General features: G+C 40.1%; 1 protein-coding gene and 1 pseudogene across 1 annotated transcript in view; both read right to left on the bottom strand.

Moving 5' to 3' along the window:
• Positions 1 to 21,068, bottom strand: part of ESR1 (estrogen receptor 1) — a 386,555-nt gene that overhangs the window by 180,395 nt on the left and 185,092 nt on the right. The window contains exon 4 of the mRNA XM_070461662.1: positions 19,128 to 19,244. Coding sequence (XP_070317763.1) covers positions 19,128 to 19,244 — 117 coding nt within the window. The remainder of the gene's footprint in view (positions 1 to 19,127; positions 19,245 to 21,068) is intronic.
• LOC139033041 (RNA-splicing ligase RtcB homolog) lies at positions 2,662 to 4,460 on the bottom strand (annotated as a pseudogene).

The raw sequence follows: 21,068 nt of genomic DNA on the forward strand, positions 1-21,068 counted from the left end.
GCTGAAACTCCGAACTTTGGCCACCTGATGCAAAGAACTGACTCATTTGAAAAGACCCTGATGCTGGGAAAGACTGAAGGCAGGAGGAGAAGGGGACAACAGATGATGAGATGGTAAGATGGCCTCATCGACTCAATGGACATGAGCTTGAGCAAGCTCTGGGAGTTGGTGCTGCAGTCCTTGGGGTCACAAAGAGTTGGATAAACCTGAGCGACTGAACTGAACTGAGAAGGTAAGAATTCTGAATGCCAAGGTTGACAGGAGGTTAAATTACAGGTTCCTTGGGGTGAAACAACTACATTTTACATATTGCTGATTTTCCAAACTGAACTAAATACATAATAATTGATTACTAATAATTCTTGATTAATTATAATAGTATAGTGGATTGCATTTTATATGTAGATTAGATTAAGTAGACAAGGCAAAAATTGAGTGTACTCTTTATTTTTTCAACTTCATTTGAACATTCATTTTAAAATGGCTTTTTGCTTCACCCTAGATATTATACATGTTTCGATGCTGATCTCTCGAAACATCCCACCCTCGCCTTCTCCCACAGAGTCCAATACATGTAAATCCATGGCTGATTCATGTCAATGTATGACAAAAACCACTACAATATTGTAAAGTAATTAGCCTCCAAATAATAAAAATAAAAAATAAATAAATAAAATGGTTTTTTGCTTCAAATGGGAAAATGACATCTTTAGAACAAGGAAAACAATGTTTGCAGTTTTCTTTTTGAACCCAAAATATTAACCACTATTTCCCAAGGTCATTAAGAGGGCCAAGTTTGGGAGAAATGCTACATATCAGAAAAGCTTATAACACAGAAACACCATGGCACAAACCATTCCTCTTTATTTCTCTTCTTCATTTGCTCCCCTCTCCCCTCCCCAAAGAGTGACTTTCAAAGCATCCAACAGGACGTAACATATGTACCTAGGATGATCGACAGCATTTCCTACACTGACATCACAGTTTTGGCAGTGGACTTTGCTAAATGAGATCACTGGGAAAGCCCAGTTAGACAGAGTCCACACAGATACTCAGTCTTGGCTCATCTCTAGAGAACCTACCACCTGCCAGAAGCCTCTTTCTCATCTTCAAATGCCCTCCACTGTTCACAGGCAACCTGCATCATCAAGTCATTTGTGCACAATGGTCACTGGTCCAACCCAGAGGCATAAGTAATTATATATTATAAATTATAATTAATAATTATAAATTATTGCATTAATATTACTAACTTGTTGATACCTTTCAAACTCTACCATCAAAATCATTAAAGTTACTAAGTTTTCAGAGTAAAGACATGCTATTTCATGTCACATTTTTTTCAGAGGAAGTCTGCTTTATTTTAGCCTCTAGAAGAGACTCTGCATTTAGAAGATGCTCCAGTGGAGGGGGGAGGTTTATTTTAAGTTAAGAGATCAGTTCAGTTCAGTAGCTCAGTCGAGTCTGACTCTTTGTGACCCCATAGACTGCAGCACGCCAGGCTTTGAGAAGTAAGTGTTAGAAAAGAATATCTTTAAGGTACGTCTCTGAAAGCAACCAGGAAGAAAATCAGAAAACAGGACCACTGACCAAAGTGAATCAAGTAGAAATACTAACTGTCCTAGGCTATAAAATATTAAGGATGACATATAGACAATGTATTACAAGTTTATTAGGTTTTTCTGTTTTAGTGTTTGGACTCAATTGTGGCCTTAGTAGCCTATAACTTTAACATCTTTGGGCATCACAGTACATAGCACCTCGTCTGATTAGGTAGCACAAGACTAGTCAACCTGTCAACACAGAGTAACTGTTAGCATCACAGCTGTGGCCATTTGATGTTTTATAATAATGTCAATCACAAATGTAAAGATACTCAGTATTTTGTGGGGGCTGTCTGATGCAGCCATGCCAAGTTATTATTCAAGAAAAGTCTCCCTGACCAGGCCTAATTAATGACAGACACCAGCTGATGCCATTGTTACAGGTAAGTCAAAACTCGGCCTTCTATTTAGAGTGACAAAGGTAACAAGTCTATGAAGAGTGATTTTCTCTTTTGGGTACCCATCCCGACACCTCCGCACACATCCCCCCTCTATAACTTGTACCATTATCCACCTTTTCAACATCCTGCTTTGACCCATTTGTATGCACCAAGTAAGAATGGTTTTTAGGGGTTTGCTCAGTGCAGGGCAAGGGGATAAAAGAGAGGCTAAGTGAACAAAGTGACAAACAGAGGGAAAAAAGAAACATTCCAAACCCTTGCTAGTTAATGGAATGTTCTTCACAACACCTCTCAGGCTGGAAAAAGAGGTTGATGTAAAGAATTTCATTCTGGTGAAGGAAGACTTGTGTGACTGAGTAAGGGCAAATTTTTGACTTAGCCCCACCCACTAACAGATTTTCCTAAAAATCTGTGGGATAATCAGAGAGGAAGCATATGCCTTCCTTTCCAAATGGGGACAACATGACTCCTTCCAGAAGGAAAGTTGACAACACTGACTCCAGAATTGGAGGTCGCCCCACCAGCCATTCTGAAACAGGCAGCTAAAGCAGCACACCCTGGAACCTCTCAAGTCTCAAGTCTGATGTCCGAAGAATGTTTTCATCCATTTCCACTTCAGTGAGGATCAGCGGTGTCCGGGGGCGGCAGTCAGCGTTCTATCCTTTGATAACAGCAATTGACCTCAGATTAATGGACTTCTTGTTGATTTCGGGATCATGGCAGGTGTTCACCATATCTGTCACACTCGTAGAGAACTCAGGTGCCTCTTCAATGACCAGCCAGGGTGAGGCAATTTGGACTGCAATTCCCACATCTGCCAATTTGTCTAGGACATCCTGGAAATCTAAACTATGTCTTGACTTTGCTTAGGACTATGCAAGGTCCGTTCCATGACAAGTTGTTCTAAAGGTCTCAGTCATGCCCTGCTCAATGCCAGTAAGAACACAGCTACAGGTTCCCATGGCGCCACCAATGAGCACTGGTTGTCCAGTGAGTTGGTAATCAACTGCAGTGAGGGGATGGTGAGGAGGGAAGCATTAGATGGACCCCTTCCTGTGTACTAACAAAGTCCTTTCCTTCCCATCCACTACATGTTGTTCTACTTTGGCAATATTGTGAGAAACATCATAGATCACATGTAGGGCCAAGTTGTCAGGGGTTGTGTTGAAGACCTTGACAAAAGCCTGATAGGTTAAGAAGGTCATGGAAGAGTAGCTGACCCAAGCATAGTTCTCAGTTCAGTTCAGTTCAATTGCTCAGTTCTGTCCAACTCTTTGCCCATGGACTGCAGCATGCCAGGCTCCCCTGTCCATCACCAACTCCCAGAGCTTTCTCAAACTCTTGTCCATTGATTGAGTTGGTGATGCCATCCAGCCATCTCATCCTCTGTCGTTTCCTTCTCCTCCTGCCTTCAATCTTTCCCAGAATCAGGGTCTTTCCTAAGGAGTCAGTTCTTCGAATCGGGTGGCCAAAGTATTGGAGCTTCAGCTTCAGCATCAGTCCTTCTAAGCCATACTCAGGACTGATTTCCTTTCTCAGCTGCTGCTATTGCCTTCAGGTAGTCCTGACCCTTCGGGGAAGCAGTTTGAGCACAAGCCAACTGATGATCGTTGACTATGATCCTGTCTCTCTTCATGGCTTTTTCCATAGCTACGAGAGCATCTGTGGCTACTTAGTGGCCCAAGAAGACTCTACTTCCACTTTTGATCATCATACACATCTGTCTCTTATGGCTGATGCTCATTTTCTTAGCTACAGACTCACTGAAAATCTCATCAACAACGTGGATTTCTATATAGTGGTTGCCTGCTCCCAGAGTCCCCAACTGGAGGAGGCTTCTTTTCTTAACCCTCGCTGAGACTTTATCGGGGTCAGCTTGCAGCATCCTTCTGTACTCCTCACAATGCTCCTTGTCCTCTGCCCAGGCATAGCCTTCTCTCAAGAATTAGTCTATACCCATCTCCAAGGCTTCCTCCAAGTCTTTGGCTTTTACCACCCCAACAGGACTGTGGTCAAACATAGCTTGGATGGGTTGCTCCTTCGCAGGCTGAACATCACTTTCATTTAAATTGGTTTTCAGCAAGCAGACACCACAGTTAACATCAAATCCGACACCATCTGGAGATACCACTGCCTCAGGGTCATTCATATCAAAGGCTGCCTTATTCCCAATAGCAAACCCATAACTTGAATGGACATTAGGAAAACCAACAGATTGATGAACAATCCCAGGGAAGGCCACAGTGCCAATCTGTTTCATAGCTGGCAGGGAGGCACCAATACCACCACCTCGACAGGCATTCCTTAATTCTTCAAACATTAATTTTTCCAAAGCATCATTCACATAGCAAACTCCTTCAACCTGCATGTTGGGCATGAAGCCCTTCCTGATTCTCCAGCAGTCTTTATTGATCTTTTCCAAGAAGTGCAACTCATCATTATAACAGTGACTCATGGTGGTGAAAACTCCTGGCTTTGAGTGTACTCCTATTATTGTTGCAACCAACTTTTATGGAGGGCTCACTACAGGCCAAATACAATAATAAAAACTATAGATTAATTCTTGCACAAGCATATTAGGTAGGTATTATTATAGTCCACTGAGATCTGCAGAGGTTAATTATCTTGTTCATGGTCATTCATTTCTAGGCAGAGCGAAATTTTGAAGCCAGGGAGACTGATTCAAAAAGCTAAAGACATAAACATCATACTACATCACAAATGAAAGATAAAACCTAATATTTGTGTACCAACTATTACTTATCAAAATATAATTCATGCCTTTGATTCTTGGGAGCATCTGATGAAGCAGTTAATGGATTCATACAGGAATGTTTTCTGTGAGACTGGGACCCACAAAGAGATAGAAATAAATCTAGGATGGGCAGGACTTAGCTTGGCAATAGGACATATCCCCATGAATATCAGCCAAAACTTGAAACCACAAAATACGAAAGGCCAGCCAGCAAACTTGAGCTTGATTCCTGGGAGTACAAAGTATAATAGATATCACTAAGGTTGGAACTGGTGGATAAACTGAGACAGCAGGAATATTTAGGCCAACTTAAATTCCAGGTCTTTTGAGGGAAGGAAGGGGGTTGGTCACCTTTTAAGTGAAAGGTCTCTTTGAATCATTAGGTTGCCTAGACACTATGTTCAGTGATCCTTGTGTCAGACCCTTGTGTCTCCAAACACCTCCACATAGTAAATGCTCAATAAAGGTTACCCTTATTTTAAATGATTTAGGCAAGAAGTTTGGAGTTGGCCGGACATTTGTTATATAAAATTTTCTAAGTAAGACTGCCAAAAAGTTAATATAAAATAAATATAATAGTAACTAGTCTTAAGGAAACTTTTAAAGATACAACCCCCTAAGTATAATTTTCATATTTCTCATTACTTTTATTTGCTCAGTGAAGCTTAAACTAAACCATGTGTTGTCTCCAGGTGTAACCAGAACCTTTCTTTCCACATGTCTCATCACTTTACCTTTAAATCTCTTTTAGGGTTGGCATATATTTTCAAGATTTCTAAGACATCTCATCTCATGTGTGTCAGTTTATACCTACTGGATAAGTTTTCAAGCCAAAATCACCAGACTCATTTGTCTGGTATCTAATCAGGAACTTCTCAAAACACTCTTTTCAGCCTTTTCCTTTCTCTGTTCCACAAAGCAGACACTGTAAAGTTTCACCAGCTCTTGGGACTCAAGTTTTAAACATAACTTTGTTGTTGTTTAGTTGCTCAGTCATGTCTGACTCCTTGTGACCCCATAGACTATAGCCCACCAGGCTCCTTTGTCCATGGGATTTCTCAGCAAGAATACTGGAGTGAGTTACCATTCTCTTCCCCAGGGGATCTGCCCACCCCAAGAATTGAACCCACCTCTGCACTGGCAGGCAGATTCTTTACCACTAGTGTCACCCGAGAAGCCCACCTACAATTAATACATCTCTAGAGATCAGTCCTGAGTGCTCATTGGAAGGACTGATGTTGACACTGAAACTCCCAATACTTTGACCACCTGATGCGAAGAGCTGACTCATCTGAAAAGACCCTGATGCTGGGAAAGATTGAGGGTAGAAGGAGAAGGGGACAACAGAGGATGAGATGGTTGGATGGCATCACCAACTCAATGGACATGAGTTTGGGTAAATTCTGGGAGTTGGTGATGGACAGGGAAGCCTGGCATGCTGTGGTCCATGGGGTCACAAAGAGTCAGACATGACTGAGGGACTGAATTGAACTGAACTGAATACCAAAAAAAGAAATTAGTTATCTTCTCAAAGCCCTATCTATCAACAAGCTTTATTCTTGATCTGTTTGATGTAGTGGTGTTATAGCCATTTGCTCCTATCTATGAACATCTATGAACATCAAACTCATTTTGGTGACACTCTTCACTCTGAAGACATTCACTTTTCATGCTAATCAATGAAGAGAATAGCTTTGTCCATTCCAACAGGTTTTTCCAGTTGCTAGCTACTTTGAAAATTTAGCTTGAAATATAAATATTGATATGATAGCTACTTCCCAATATGTTCTTCATAATGGGACACTCATATACATAACTTTAGCTTTAGATTCTGACTCTGTCTTCATAAAATATAAAATTTAAGACTCAAAAGATGCTCTAGAGACCACTCAGTGCTAAGCTCCTATTTTTCACAAGTGAAAATTGAGTTCAGTTTTCTGAACTCAATTAAATGATCTGCCCAAGAGTCCTTGAAAGAGCCAGGTTCAGACTGGACCCTTAGCCAGCCCTCCTTTTTATTTGGCAAAGTTACCATTTTTTATACTAGAATAGTCTAAATATTTAAAAAAAGAAACAGATGGGCTTTCAACATATATTGCCATTGTTATCTCAAAATAGTGAAAACCCTTGGCCTGAAGGAGCAAATGTCCTTTTTATATTATATTAAGCAATAGGAAGTAATATTAAGTAATTCTTTTTAAAATAAAGAGCACATTTTCTATATAAATTTATTTTGGTGCTTCTGTTGTGCAATTAAGCCAAATGCGTTAATATTTTTATTGAAGAAGAACAGGATTTGGGGCCCACAGTAAGGTTTCCTAAGTCATAATTTTGGTCTGTGTGATATTAGCATGTTGCTCATGCATGTGTCTGTTTCTTATGATGCTATAAGTCCTCTAGGTCAGTGAGGCAGTGCTGAATGAAAAGAGCCTTGAGCTGGGTGTCAGGAGTCTTGGCTTCCAGTCTGAGCAGCTACCTAGCTGTGGAACTTGGACAAGAACAATGAGCTGAAAAACAAAGAGGTGGACTAAGTAATCTTTAAGTTCTTTCAGCCCTAAACACCATTTATTATCCTAGTCACAATCATTGAAACAAAAAGTAAACACATGAACATTTATGAGGTCTTAGGCTTACAGAACTTAAAAAATAGCAATTTATTCATACAATTACTACCCCAAAAGTTCTGCATTTTGTAAGTTCTATCCACAGAAAGGGTCCTTACATTATCTCAAGAATGATTTGCTTTTGCAAAAGCAAATTATAGGAATATATAAGAAAGACCCAGTTCTGGAATTTTTGTAAATATCTGTCAGCATGACTTTGAATTATGTCTCATTCAAGGTGAGACAAGGTTATCCTTGAAAAGGTAAATGAAGATCCCTCTTTCTGTCCTTTAAAAACAAATTGAAAGTGTTAGTTGCTCAGTCTTGTCTGATTCTTTGCAACCCCATGGACGATAGCCCACCAGGCTCCTCTGTTCATGGAATTTTCCAGAGAAGAACACTGGAGTGGGTTGCCATTTCCTTTTCCAGGGGATCTTGCCGGCCCAGGAAGTGAACCCAAGTCTCCTGCATTGCAGGCAGATTCTTTACCATCTGAGCTACTAGGGAAGTCCAAATCTACATCTAAATGAATTAGTGAAATATGGCATATCTAAAACAAACCCCTATTTTTCCAGAATTACTGGCTCATATCTACTCCTGTTTTTTTTTTCTTTTTTGCCCAGTTGTATCCACTCATCATGTATATGAGGTGTGAACACAAAATTCACATCTGCATTCAGCACCCCAACACAGCTGTCAGCAGTGCTAGATGGGGGTTCCTACACTGAGTATGGAAGAAGAATAAATGAACCATAGGTCCCTTCCAAGTGTAACAGTTCATGATTCTCTATTCTTGAGTCCAAAATCTGAAAAGTTCATATTTCTGGTTGTGATAGGTTACAAAAATGGTTCCAACTTTGTAGCCTTTGCCACACAACTCTGAAAGGCCCCTCTCACGAAGCCTAAGACCCAGTTATCTGACTGGCTTGGGTCCTTGGACATCAATGGATAGTGCAAGCAAAAGCTTGGAATTGGCTTGCAGTCTGGGGCTTGTTCTTGTCCACGCCTCAGCCATTACCATGAGAACATGCCCGGACAAGCCTGCTGGAGAATGGGAGACATGTGAAGCAAAACTGAGTCATCCCAGGAGCTCCAGCCAAAACAGTCAGCTGACCTCCAGACCTTGGAGGGAGTCCAGCCAATGCCAGCATCTAGGCCATCTCCTTGACATGTGAAAAGAGACGCTTCTTCTTGTCTTGCCACTGAGGTGTTGAGGTGAGGTTCTGCTATGCAGTAAAAGCTAACTCCTATACAGCTTTTAATTTCCAAGCAGATAGTCTTAATTAGAAAAACAGGACTCTTGACACTCAACCTATTCACAGCTCAACACTTAACAATGCACTTTCAGTTGTACTCATTCACTCTATTAAGTTGTGTATGCTACAACTATTTCTTGATTGTCTATTAGATGCAGGCACTGACCTAAGTGCTTGAAACATCACCAGTGAACAAACAAGCATGTTTTATTTATTTGTAAACTCCCATCTGGAGCTTATGTTTTAGGGAGAGAGATATCAAATAATAAATCATCTGAAATTAATTATGTTATGTATTAAAAGGAGGAGATGCAGGATGGGGACATAGGGAAATGGAGAGAACCGCAGGATGCGTGGGTGAAGCAAACTATCAATACAATGGTCAGGATAAACCTCACTGATAAATTGATAATGCAGCAGAATTTGAGAGAGGTTACAGAGTTAGGTGCACAAACATTTGGGGGAATGGCATTCCAGGGAGAAGAAAAAGCTAGAGTAAATGCTTCAAGACAGTAGTGCACCTGGCATTTAAGAATCCTCACATGGTTGGAGTAGAGGAAGCAGGATAGAGAGTCACTGGAAAAGAGATGAAAGAAGTAAGAAGAGGGAGGAGACAGGGTCTTCTGGCCACTGTAATGACATCAGCTGAGTGAACCAGGAAGCAATGCAAGGTTCTGAGAAGTGCTTTGATTATTTGACTGCCCAGGTGGCTCAGAAGGTACAAGCTTCTGCCTACAATGCGGGAGACCCAGGTTCGATCCCTGGGTCAGGAAGATCCGCTGGAGAAGGAAATGGGAACCCACTCCAGTATTCTTGTCTGGAGAATCCCATGGACAGAGGAGCCAGGTAGGCTACAGTCCATGGGGTTGCAAAGAGTCAGACACGACTGAGCGACTTCACTTCACTTCTTTGATTATTTTCTATTTTTAACATATCTTTACAGGAAAAAAAAAAGATTACAGGGAAGCAAGGAAAAAAGCAAGTAGGACTTCAGCAATAAAGTGGGAAAAAGATGATGTTGTTTCAGACCAGAGTGGCAACAAGTGGTAAGGTGGTAAGAAGTGGTCAGAGTCCAAAAATATTTGAAGGCAGAGCCACCAGAACTTCCTGAATGTGAGGTATGGGAGAAAGAAAAGAGTTAAGGATAATTCAATTTTGGAGGTCTGAACAATTCAAAAGATAAAGTTACTAGCTAAGATGAGAAGGATCACAGATAGAGCATATTGGAGGATAAAGACAAGAAATTCAGGTTTGAACAAATTGAATTTGAGATATTTATTAGACACTCAAGTGAGGAAGATACATGAGAAATTGTATTAGAAGTCATAAACTTGAGAGAAAGTCTGAGCTAAAGGTATAAACTGGACACATGTGCATGCTAAGTCACTTCAGTCGTGTCTGACTCTTTGCGACCTATGGCCTGTAACCCACCAGGCTCCTCCCTCCATGGGATTCTCCAGGCAAGAATACTGGAGTGCATGGTCATGCCCACCTCCAGGGAATCTTCCCAACCCAGGGATCTAACTTACGTCTTTTGCATCTCCTGAATTGGCAGGCAGATTCTTTACCACTAGTACCACCTGGGAAGCCCATAAACTGGGCAGTCATCAGCATATACATGGTATTTAGAGCCATGGGACTAGGTAATACCAAAATGGAGTGAGAACAGAGAATAGAAGAGTTCCCTAGACTGAATCTCGGGCCACTCCAATACTAAGAGGTCGGGAAAGAAGATGAGAAACACTCAAAGAAAATCTAGAGAACGAGACAAATCGGGTAGAGGGGGGGGAAAGTACATTGTTCTGAAAGGTAAGCAAAATCAGCACATTAACGAGAGAATTATCTACTGTGTCCAGTGCTGCTAATCTATCACGAGGAGGACTAGGAATTGACTGCTCGATATAACAACTTGAAAGTCATTGGTAACTCTGATGGAAGAAATCACTAATCAGTAGGGCAATAGTCTTTGAACTGAGATGATCCCATCATATTCTGTCAAATTTTTAAGGAAGTTGCTTAGTCCACATTAAAAGATCTGAAGGATAGAAACACTGGGATGACTGCTGTATTGTTTCACTCACCTGAATTTATTCATCTTTAAGGTCCTGAATGTGATTCAGTGTATTTCTTTGTTTGAAAATGAAAAAGGATAATAAGGAACAAGTTTTGCATGAATTAATTATTCATAATATAAATTAGTAAAAGATATTTTTAATATCATAAATATCTAAGTTACTTCTTAAAACAACCAGAATCTCTTTGGTCAAGAGCAATTGGCTTCCCCTTAACATTTTTCTTAAATCAATTCCTAAACATGAATTCTCAATCCTGCCTTCTGAAAAAGCTTGGATTCACATGCAGCTACAGTTCTTCCAAGAATTGTTGGACTATCCCTAGCAAGAAATTCACATTTACATTTTTAACTCATTGATTTGGTTCTCTGGTTATTAACTTTAATAAACACTTGACTATTTTGGTAAAGAAAAATAGCCAGTGTAGGATTAAAAGAAACCTAATTTTCTAGACTGGAAGCCCATCCTATCAATGAAGCTAATTATAATTACTCAGGACTATAATTATTAAGCTCAGAAAAACAGGAAACATTTTATTTTCCAGCTCTTCATTCAGCATCTCCATCTATATTATTAGTATCTTATTTCCTCACTTTAAGACTGTAATGTTAGTTAAATTTATTTATTGTTTGGGAGTATTTCTCAAAATTAAACTGCAACATTGTCATCAAAGTAAATGGTAGTGACAATTATTACTTTATCTTAAAGTTCTTCTTAATATGTAAAAAGGAAGTAGAACCAGGATGGGCAGTGCATGAGTCTTGCACATCAATTAATTTCTGATGCCAACTTCCTCATCTAAAAAATGAAAACCTTTCCACCAACACACTTCTGAGTCTATGTGAGGAATTTTAGCCAGTTTGTGCAAATCTATGACATAATAAAATGATGAAAAAAACAAATCCCACTCGTGAAGATATACTCAGCATATGACACCAAGAGTCAAAAAGAAAAAGCAGATGTAGCTTAGCCAGGGTTCAACTTTCTACAAAAGAATTAGATATTTATACCTAGTACTAGTGATAAAATTGCCCTTCTCTTCCTTCCCTCCTCCCCCCCCCCAAAAAAAAACACATCTGTGGTAGGGATTATTTTTAGGATGGAAGATATACAGGCATACTTCATCTTGCTATACTTTGAAGATACTGTATTTTTCACAAGTTAAAGACTTGTGGTAACATAAGCAAGTCTATTAGTGCCATTTTTTTCAACAGTATTTACTCCCTTTCTGTCTCTGGGTTCCTTTTTGGTAATTTTCATAATATTTCAAACTTTTTCTTTAATATTATATTTGTTATTGTGAACTGTAATCAGTGATTAATATTTCAAACTTTTTCTTTAATATTATATTTGTTATTGTGAACTGTAATCAGTGATTTTTGATGTCACTTTTATGACTCGCTAAAGACTCAGATCAAATTGCCAATATCCACTGGATAATAAAAAAGCAAGAGAGTTTCATAAAAACATCTACTTCTACTTTACTGACTACACCAAAGCCTTTGACTGTGTGGATCACAGCAAACTGTGGAAAATTCTGAAAGAGATGGGAATACCAGACCACCAACTGGCCTCCCGAGAAATCTGTATGCAGGTCAAGAAGCAACAGTTAGAACTGGACATGGAACAACAGACTGGTTCCAAATTAGGAAAGGAGTACTTCAAGACTGTATATTGTCACCCTGCTTATTTAACTTACATGCAGAGTACATCATGTGAAATGCTGGGCTGGATGAAACACAAGCTAGAATCAGGATTGCCGGGAGAAATATCAATAACCTCAAATATGCAGATGACACCACCCTTATGGCAGAAAGTGAAGAGGAATTAAAGAACTTCTTGATGAAAGTGAAAGAGGTGAAAAGACACCCCTCAGATTGGGAGAAAATAATAGCAAATGAAGCAACAGACAAAGGATTAATCTCAAAAATATACAAGCAACTCCTCCAGCTCAATTCAAGAAAAATAAATGACCCAATCAAAAAATGGGCCAAAGAACTAAACAGACTTTCTCCAAAGAAGACATCCAGATGGCTAACAAACACATGAAAAGATGCTCAACATCACTCATTATCAGAGAAATGCAAATCAAAACCACAATGAGGTACCATTACACGCCAGTCAGGATGGCTGCTATCCAAAAGTCTACAAGCAATAAATGCTGGAGAGGGTGTGGAGAAAAGGGAACCCACTTACACTGTTGGTGGGAATGCAAACTAGTACAGCCACTGTGGAGAACAGTGTGGAGATTTCTTAAAAAGCTGGAAATAGAACTGCCATATGACCCAGCAATCCCACTTCTGGGCATACACACTGAGGAAACCAGATCTGAAAGAGACATGTGCACCCCAATGTTCATCGCAGCACTGTTTATAATAGCCAGGACATGGAAGCAACCTAGATGCCCATCAGCAGACGAATGGATAAGGAAGCTGTGGTAAATATATACCATGGAATATTACTCAGCCATTAAAAAGAATTCATTTGAATCAGTTCTAATGAGATGGATGAAACGAGCCCACTGTACAGAGTGAGGTAAGCCAGAAAGATAAAGACCATTACAGTATACTAACACATATATATGGAATTTAGAAAGATGGTAACGATAACCCTATATGCAAAACAGAAAAAGAGACTCAGATGTACAGAACAGAATTTTGGACTCTGTGGGAGAAGGCGAGGGTGGGATGTTTTGAGAGAACAGCATTGAAACATGTATATTATCTATGGTGAAACAGATCACCAGCCCAGGCTGGATGCATGAGACAAGTGCTCGGGCCTGGTGCACTGGGAAGACCCAGAGGGATGGGGTGGTGAGGGAGGTGGGAGGGGGGATCGGGATGGGGAACACATGTAAATCCATGGCTGATTCATGTCAATGTATGACAAAAACCACTACAATATTGTAAAATAATTAGCCTCCAACTAATAAAATTAAATGAAAAAAATAAAAAAAATCAAATCAAATCAAAATACCAGTGGAGGGGGGGGGAAGAAAGTGAAAGAGGAGAGTGAAAAGTTGGCTTAAAGCTCAACATTCAGAAAACTAAGATCATGGCATCTGGTCCCATCACTTCATGGCAAATAGATGGGGAAACAATGGAAACAGTGAGAGTTTTTTGGGGGGAGAGGGGGTGCTCCAAAATCACTGCAGATGGTTAATGTAGCCATGAAATTAAAAGATGGTTGCTCCTTGGAAGAAGAGCTGTGACCAACATAGAAAACATTAAAAAACAGAGACATTACTTTGCCAACAAAGGTCCATCTAGTCAAAGCTACAATTTTTCCAGTAGTCATATATGGATGTGAGAGTCGGACCATAAAGAAAGTTGAGCACTGAAGAACCGATACTTCTGAACTGTGGTGTTGGAGAAGACTCCTGAGAGTCCCTTGGACTGCCAGATCAAACCAGTCAATCATAAAGGAAATCAGTCCTGAATATTCATTGGAGGGACTGATGCTGAAACTGAAGCTCCAATACTTTGGCCACCTGATGCAAAGAAATGACCCATTGGAAAAGACCCTGAGCTGGGAAAGACTGAAGGCAGGAGAAGGGAACGACAGAGCAACAGAGGGTGATGGACTTGATGGACATGAGTTTGAGCAAGCTCCAGGAGTTGTGATGGACAGCGAAGCCTGGCGTGAGGCAAACCATAGGGTCTCAAAGAGTCAGTCAAGACTGAGCAACCGAACTGAACTGAACCGAAAGGCTGAGAGGATGGCTAGCTTTTTTTTTTTTTTTTTTTTGATCACTAATGTATTTCTTAATTGGGCTTCCCAGGTGACTCAGTGGTAAAGAATCCACTTGCAACGCAGGAGACATGGAGTAGACATCTTGGTCAGGAAGACCCCCACCCCCTGGACAAGGAAATGGCAACCACTCTAGTATTCCTGCCTGGGAAATCCCAAGGACGAAGAAGCCTGGTGGGCTACAGTCCATGGGGTTGCCAAAGAGTCAGACGCAACTTAGTAACTAAATAACAACAAACATTTCTTAACTAGGTATGTACATTATTTTAGACAAAATACTATTATACACTTAATAGAGTAGAGTGTAGTGTAGACATATCTTTTACATGCACTGGAAACCAAAAAAAAATTTTTTCTGTGACTCGCTTTATTGTGATATTTACCTCATCGTAGCGGTCTGGAACCAACCCTGCAATATCTCCAAGGGCTGCCTGTAACCACTAACTGACACTTGTGTGGTACTTTAATAAGTACTTCACAGGAATTGTGATCTTTACAAGAAACTTGTTAAGTACAAATTGTTTATTTTTATTTTACATCTGAGGATAATGAAAGTCAATAAAAATAACTGTTAACAGGATTGCTCAGCAAGTCTGAGGAAAAGCCAGTATTTGGTCCAAGAATTCCATCTCTGAAGTTTTCCCCTTTCATTAAACCAAGATAGAAATGCCAAGTTCTTCTATAATAACATATGCTTTGAAAGTCAGATGGTCTGAGTAACACTCTGGGTTGAACTATACCCAGTTAGTGACTGGCCAAAGCTCTGAGCTTCCACTGACCAATGGTCTTCCATTCTCATCTATCTTCCATCCTGGTCTTAACTTGCCTTAGGGACTTTTATTTGCCACTTGATGAGCAAACGTCCTCTTTGTATAGTGAGGGTACTGATGCAAGGGACTGGATGTTTATTCATGTTTGCAGTCTCTGTAGTAGCTCACCCCTAAACAGTCCTAAACTAATAACTATTTAAAGGAACTGTGCCATTAATTCATGGGGAAGAAAATTCTTGAACACGCACTTTGTGACTTGTTTAGTGCTAGATCAGTAAGCAGGACAGAGAGAGCAGCCCTCACCACTGTGGAGTTCATGAACAGATGTTGGACAATGAACAACAACAGTAATGAGAATTCAGGCAAGAGTTGTCTGCTGTGAAAGGGAAAACACAAGGGGCTAATGTAGAGTGAGGCAACAGGGGAAAAAAAGAAAGTGAAAGTCGCTCAGTCCTGTCCAACTCTTTGCGACGCCATGGACTATACAGTCCATGGAATTCTCCAGGCCAGAACACTGGAGTGGGTAGCCTTTCCCTACTCCAGGGGATCTTCCCAACCCAGGGATCGAATCCAGGTCTCCCGCATTGCAGGTGGATTCTTTACCAGCTGAGCCACAGGGGAAGCCCAATGCAACAGAGAGCCTCTCCCTAAAGAACAGACGTTTAATCTGCCACTTAAGGTTGAAGAGGAGGGAGACAGATGAAAAGGAAAATGCAAGCTAGGCAGAGGAAACCAACCCTGGTACTATGATGGGCAAGAGCATCCCCTAAAGCACCTCTTAAATCCTTCATCCTACTGAACCATTTTGCCTCAGGACCAAATCTAACAATGATGTTGGGATTTTCAGGGTACAGCAGGTATCATAAGAGATTCAAATAATTTATTGGTGTAGATAAACCATGCACTCTTTTGGATCTCTAAAAAATACTTTAATAAACATATTCAGCCTTGCTCTAAATGTAAGGGATAAGTTTGTGGTTCTCTCTCTTTTATCTGAAATGAAACATTTTATTTCATATGTAGAGATTCAATATTATAATTGGTCTCTAGCGTGGTTCAGAAACTGGATTCTTGTGAAACCAGTAGGAAAACATTGTAAAGATTTACTTAGTCACAGCTGTTCTTTACAAGTAGTTTCTGATTTTATAGTTGGTTGTAACTGTACTTCCAGCTCTAAATTAAGTCTTTATTGGGTGGGATTTGGGGGTTACACACGATGTTATAAGGTTATGTGTGCTAGCCCATAATTTAAAAGTAATATAAATTACACTGCTTTATGGCAAACACTATACACATAATTAAAATGAGATGTTCTCACAGCCTATAGTTTTACAATTTTAAAGCTTGCCATAAAACTTATACACATCTATAAACTGCCAGAAAGACACATGTTTTCATTTTATGTAGACGGCTACTAACAAATGCTAAGGAATCTTATGGGAAATTGTTATGGACTGAATTGTGTCTCCTCAAAAAATCAAATTGAAGCCTTAACCCTAGTACTTCAAAACAGTACTAAATTTGGATATAGGCTCTTTAAAAATGTAATGAAGATTAAATGAGGTCCTAAGGATGGGGTCCTAATTCAACATGACTTGTGTCCCTAAAAGAAGAGAAACACACACACATACACACACACCAGGGATACACACACAGAGAGAAAAAGGCCATGTGAGGACAGAGAGAGAAGGGGACCATCTTCAACTAAGGGGAAAGGTCTAGGGTGAAACCAAACCTGCTAACAGCTTGATCTTGGACTTCCAGTCTTCAGAGCCACGAGATACCAATTTCTACGTTTAAGCCACCCAGTCTATAGATTTTGTTATAGCAGGCTCAGAAAGCTGATACAGTAGCAGACTAACACATATATATTTTGCAGCCATAAATATACATGTACAAGAATATGCATATGCACTTAGATTGGCTATGTGCAGTAATTATCCAAAGTCCCATTTGAAAACAATGGGGAGATTTTTATTATGTCTTTGCATGTCTAATTTTTTGTTAGATTAAAAATGAGTATGCATAATTTATATTTATGCAGCCAGACTGTATCTGGATGTTAATTAGGAAAAATAGAATTGTTTCTATGAAGTGGGGTCAATGTATGGGTACCCTCAAAGAAAAAAAAATGTCTTGGACCTATTTACAAGTTGATTATTCCGGCTTTTAGAGAGAATTTAAGAGGCTGGGCTTAATCTACCTATAATTGCCAAAGAAGAATATTAAACTTGGACTCACTCTTTCAAATTAAACTTTTTACATGTAGCTGTTATATTCCTGTCACTTATTAAGTCACCTTAAGAAGCTTTTTGTGAGTTTAATTAAGCCTGACTCATTCTCCAACAGTACAAAGAAAGAGGAATTCCTAAAATATTTAATCCCTTTATGACTCAAAGTGTCATTTTCTGAATGTGACTGCTAAATTCTTGGAATTAATTACCCTTTGAATTAAAGTTGCTTTTTCAGACTCTCAAGACATATAGTCACAGCTCACACAATGTGTAAATTCAACATTTCATCTGTTCATCAAGAGAATTTATTCCAAAGTTGTATTCAAAAATCTCAACCTAGTAGGTTTATTAATGACCGCTAACCAAGGGATCTTTGCCTATAAGCTCAATTATATAATCATCAAGCATGATTGCTGGTTTTTCCGCTGCCTCCCACTTTGTTCAAGTATTAATGAGTTAAAGGTTAGCTGTCCTCTGTCTGCACAATCACTAATCTTTGTCATGGCAACTTTGCTCTCCTTAACTAATCTCTAGCCTCCTCTCCAGAAAGCTTTTCCCCATTCTGCTCAGCAGGCAGCACGATCATAGGTCTGTCCCGCTTTGTGCATGCTGTGCAAAGTCGCTCAGTCGTGTCCGGCTCTTTGTGACCCTGTGGACTGTAGCCCGCCAGGCTCCTCTGTCCATGGGATTCTCTAGGCAAGATACTGGAGTGGGTTGCCATTTCCTCCTTCAGGGGATCTTCCCGACCCAGGGATCAAACCTGTGTCTCTTACATCTCCTGTATTGGCAGGTGGGTTCTTTACCACTAGCGCCACTTGGGAAGCCTTATATTATCCTAACACACTGGATGCGCCCATTCCTTTATTTACACATTTCCTCTTTGTTCTCTCCCCGTATTCTGAAGGCTATTCAAGACTAAAAGTGCTCTTCAAAAGCAGATTCCAAAGAATACAAGGAGATCAATGAGGCAACCATATTTATGGAGCACCTAATACCCCCAGAACAAGACACTGGATTCCTGTACAAGAAACCTGGAAGACTGGATACACAAGGATACAGAAAGCCATACATACACATAGAGACACAAGTACAAGTCCCAGCTACCTCGTGATGGTTTGCGCTTATAAGTCACTGCATTGTCCCCAGCACCACGCTAGACACTGAGATAATGGGAGCAGCTGGCTAACTCAACTTCTACAGAAGAAAGCTGCCTGTCAACTGAAATTCAAATTTCCTAAGGAATACAAAGGGATTGAAAGATTATAAATTAGCTCCTAAGCTTTTACATAGACAAGTCTCAACGAAGTGAAAGTTTCTTCCCAGATATCATGATCTAGCATTAGCAATATAAAACAGTAACTGAAAAATATTTCTAGAACAACTCATTAAGCAGTTTTCCTTTCCTTCCACCACCACCTCCCACACATCTTTGATTTTAAACATCATTATTTACATTAAAAATATGAAACACAAAATGGCATGCTCAAATTTCTAATTTTTTTTAATAACATGTGTTATAAAATACTTTCATTGCAAAGAAAAATAAGAATAGGAAAAAAATTAATTAGAAGAGAAATCACTCCACTCCCACAGTTACCAGAATGGAAACAGCCAGCAGTGGGTGATGGACAAGGACATCGTGGCAGGTGGGAAGGTGGGTGCCCTGGGTCCAAGGTACCTACCCCCTTTCATCATGCCCACTTCGTAGCACTTGCGTAGCCGGCAGGCCTGACAGCTCTTCCTCCTGTTTTTATCAATTGTGCACTGGTTGGTGGCTGGACACATGTAGTCATTATGTCCTATGAAAAGCAAGAGGACAGAATTAGTATTATTTCAGGAAATTTAGCTGGTCTGAATCTATAGGGAATCTACAGGGAAGCTGTCTAGAGGAGGTTTTCCATCATTACTTACTTGATTTTCCCATGTTGCTACCCTCAACCCACTGCTTTTTGAAGGGTTAAAAAAAAAAAAAAAAAAAACACCTCTCCTAGACTGAATTTCTGCCTCTCCCACTTGCTTTGAGAGTCCTTTGTGAAAATTCACTTTGGTTCACATAGCCTATATTTGGGGGCATAATGTTTTATATATATTCACAAAGTTAACCTTTCTTAGTAGATAAAGTTTTGTTTGGTTGGTTTTTTTGACTCAGGCCACCCATCAAAATTGTTGTCCCAATAAAGTCGTTAGAACTTTCAGAGAGTTTTGAAACGCTCTTTCTTAAAATATAATTTAAAGATTCTTTAAGCAGCTCTACCTCAGATATGCAGATAACACCACCCTTATGACAGAAAGTGAAGAACTAAAGAGCCTCTTGAAGAAAGTGAAAGAGGAGAGTGGAAAAGTTGACTTAAAGCTCAACATTCAGAAAACTAAGATCATGGCATCTGGTCCCATCACTTCATGGCAAATAGATGGGGAAACAGTGGAAACAGTGGCAGACTTTATTTTTCTGGGCTCCAAAATCACTGCAGATGGCAATTGCAACCATGAAATTAAAAGACGCTTACTCCTTGGAAGGAAAGTTATGACCAACCTAGACGCATATTAAAAAGCAGAGACATTACTTTGCCAACAAAGGTCCGTCTCATCAAGGCTATGGTTTTTCCAGTGGTCGTGTATGGATGTGAGAGTTGGACTGTAAAGAAAGCTGAGCGCAGAAGAATTGATGCTTTTGAACTGTGGTGTTGGAGGAGACTCTTGAGAGTCCCTTGGACTGCAAGGAGATCCATCCAGTCCATCTTAAAGGAGATCAGTCCTGGGTGTTCATTGGAAGGACTGATGCTGAAGGTGAAACTCCAATCCTTTGGCCACCTGATGCAAAGAGCTGACTCATTTGAAAAGACCCTGATGCTGGGAAAGATTGAGGGCAGGAGGAGAAGGGGACAACAGAGGATGAGATGGTTGGATGGCATCACCAACTCAATGGACATGGGTTTGGGTGGACTCTGGGAGTTGGTGATGGACAGGAAGGCCTGGTGTGCTGCAGTTCACGGGGTCACAAAGAGTCGGACACGACTAAGCGACTGAACTGAACTGAACTGAACTAAGCAGCTCTCCAAATGCAGCACAGAACACCTAAATTTAAGTCAGGGATGGTAGACTGGGGCAGTGGCCAAATTCATCCTTTGAATTAATAAATTTGTCCATCACTTACTAACTGAAGGACACTGAACAGGTTAGTTAATATCCCTAAATCACACTTCCCCACTCTAACCTAGAAAACACAATGGCACCCACTATATAACATCATATACATTATAATTTAAGACATATATTATGAGAACACATGTCCCAGTTAATTTTTAGCCCTGTGCCCTGGGTCTGGCAAACACTGAATGAATATTTAGTTGTTGTTGCTGCTGTTATTCCACTCTAAATCCTCTTTCTTTTCTCTCTTGTTTACTGAATCTCTCTCACTCAAAGGCTTCTTTCTCATTGGTTTTTATCACATCAGGCAGGTTTGTCCCACAAAAATGTTCCCCCTGAACCCACAACACTCGCCAACTTCTATCCTGCCCCTCCTTCTCAGCTCAGCTTCTCACAGATGTCTACACCAGAAGTCTTCTTCCTCCTTTTTCTCCTGCCTGCCTCAATCACATCAATCTGCTTTCCACTTTTGTTGC

The sequence above is a fragment of the Odocoileus virginianus genome, chromosome 34 (assembly GCF_023699985.2).
Source record: "Odocoileus virginianus isolate 20LAN1187 ecotype Illinois chromosome 34, Ovbor_1.2, whole genome shotgun sequence".
Taxonomy (NCBI): Eukaryota; Metazoa; Chordata; class Mammalia; order Artiodactyla; family Cervidae; genus Odocoileus; species Odocoileus virginianus.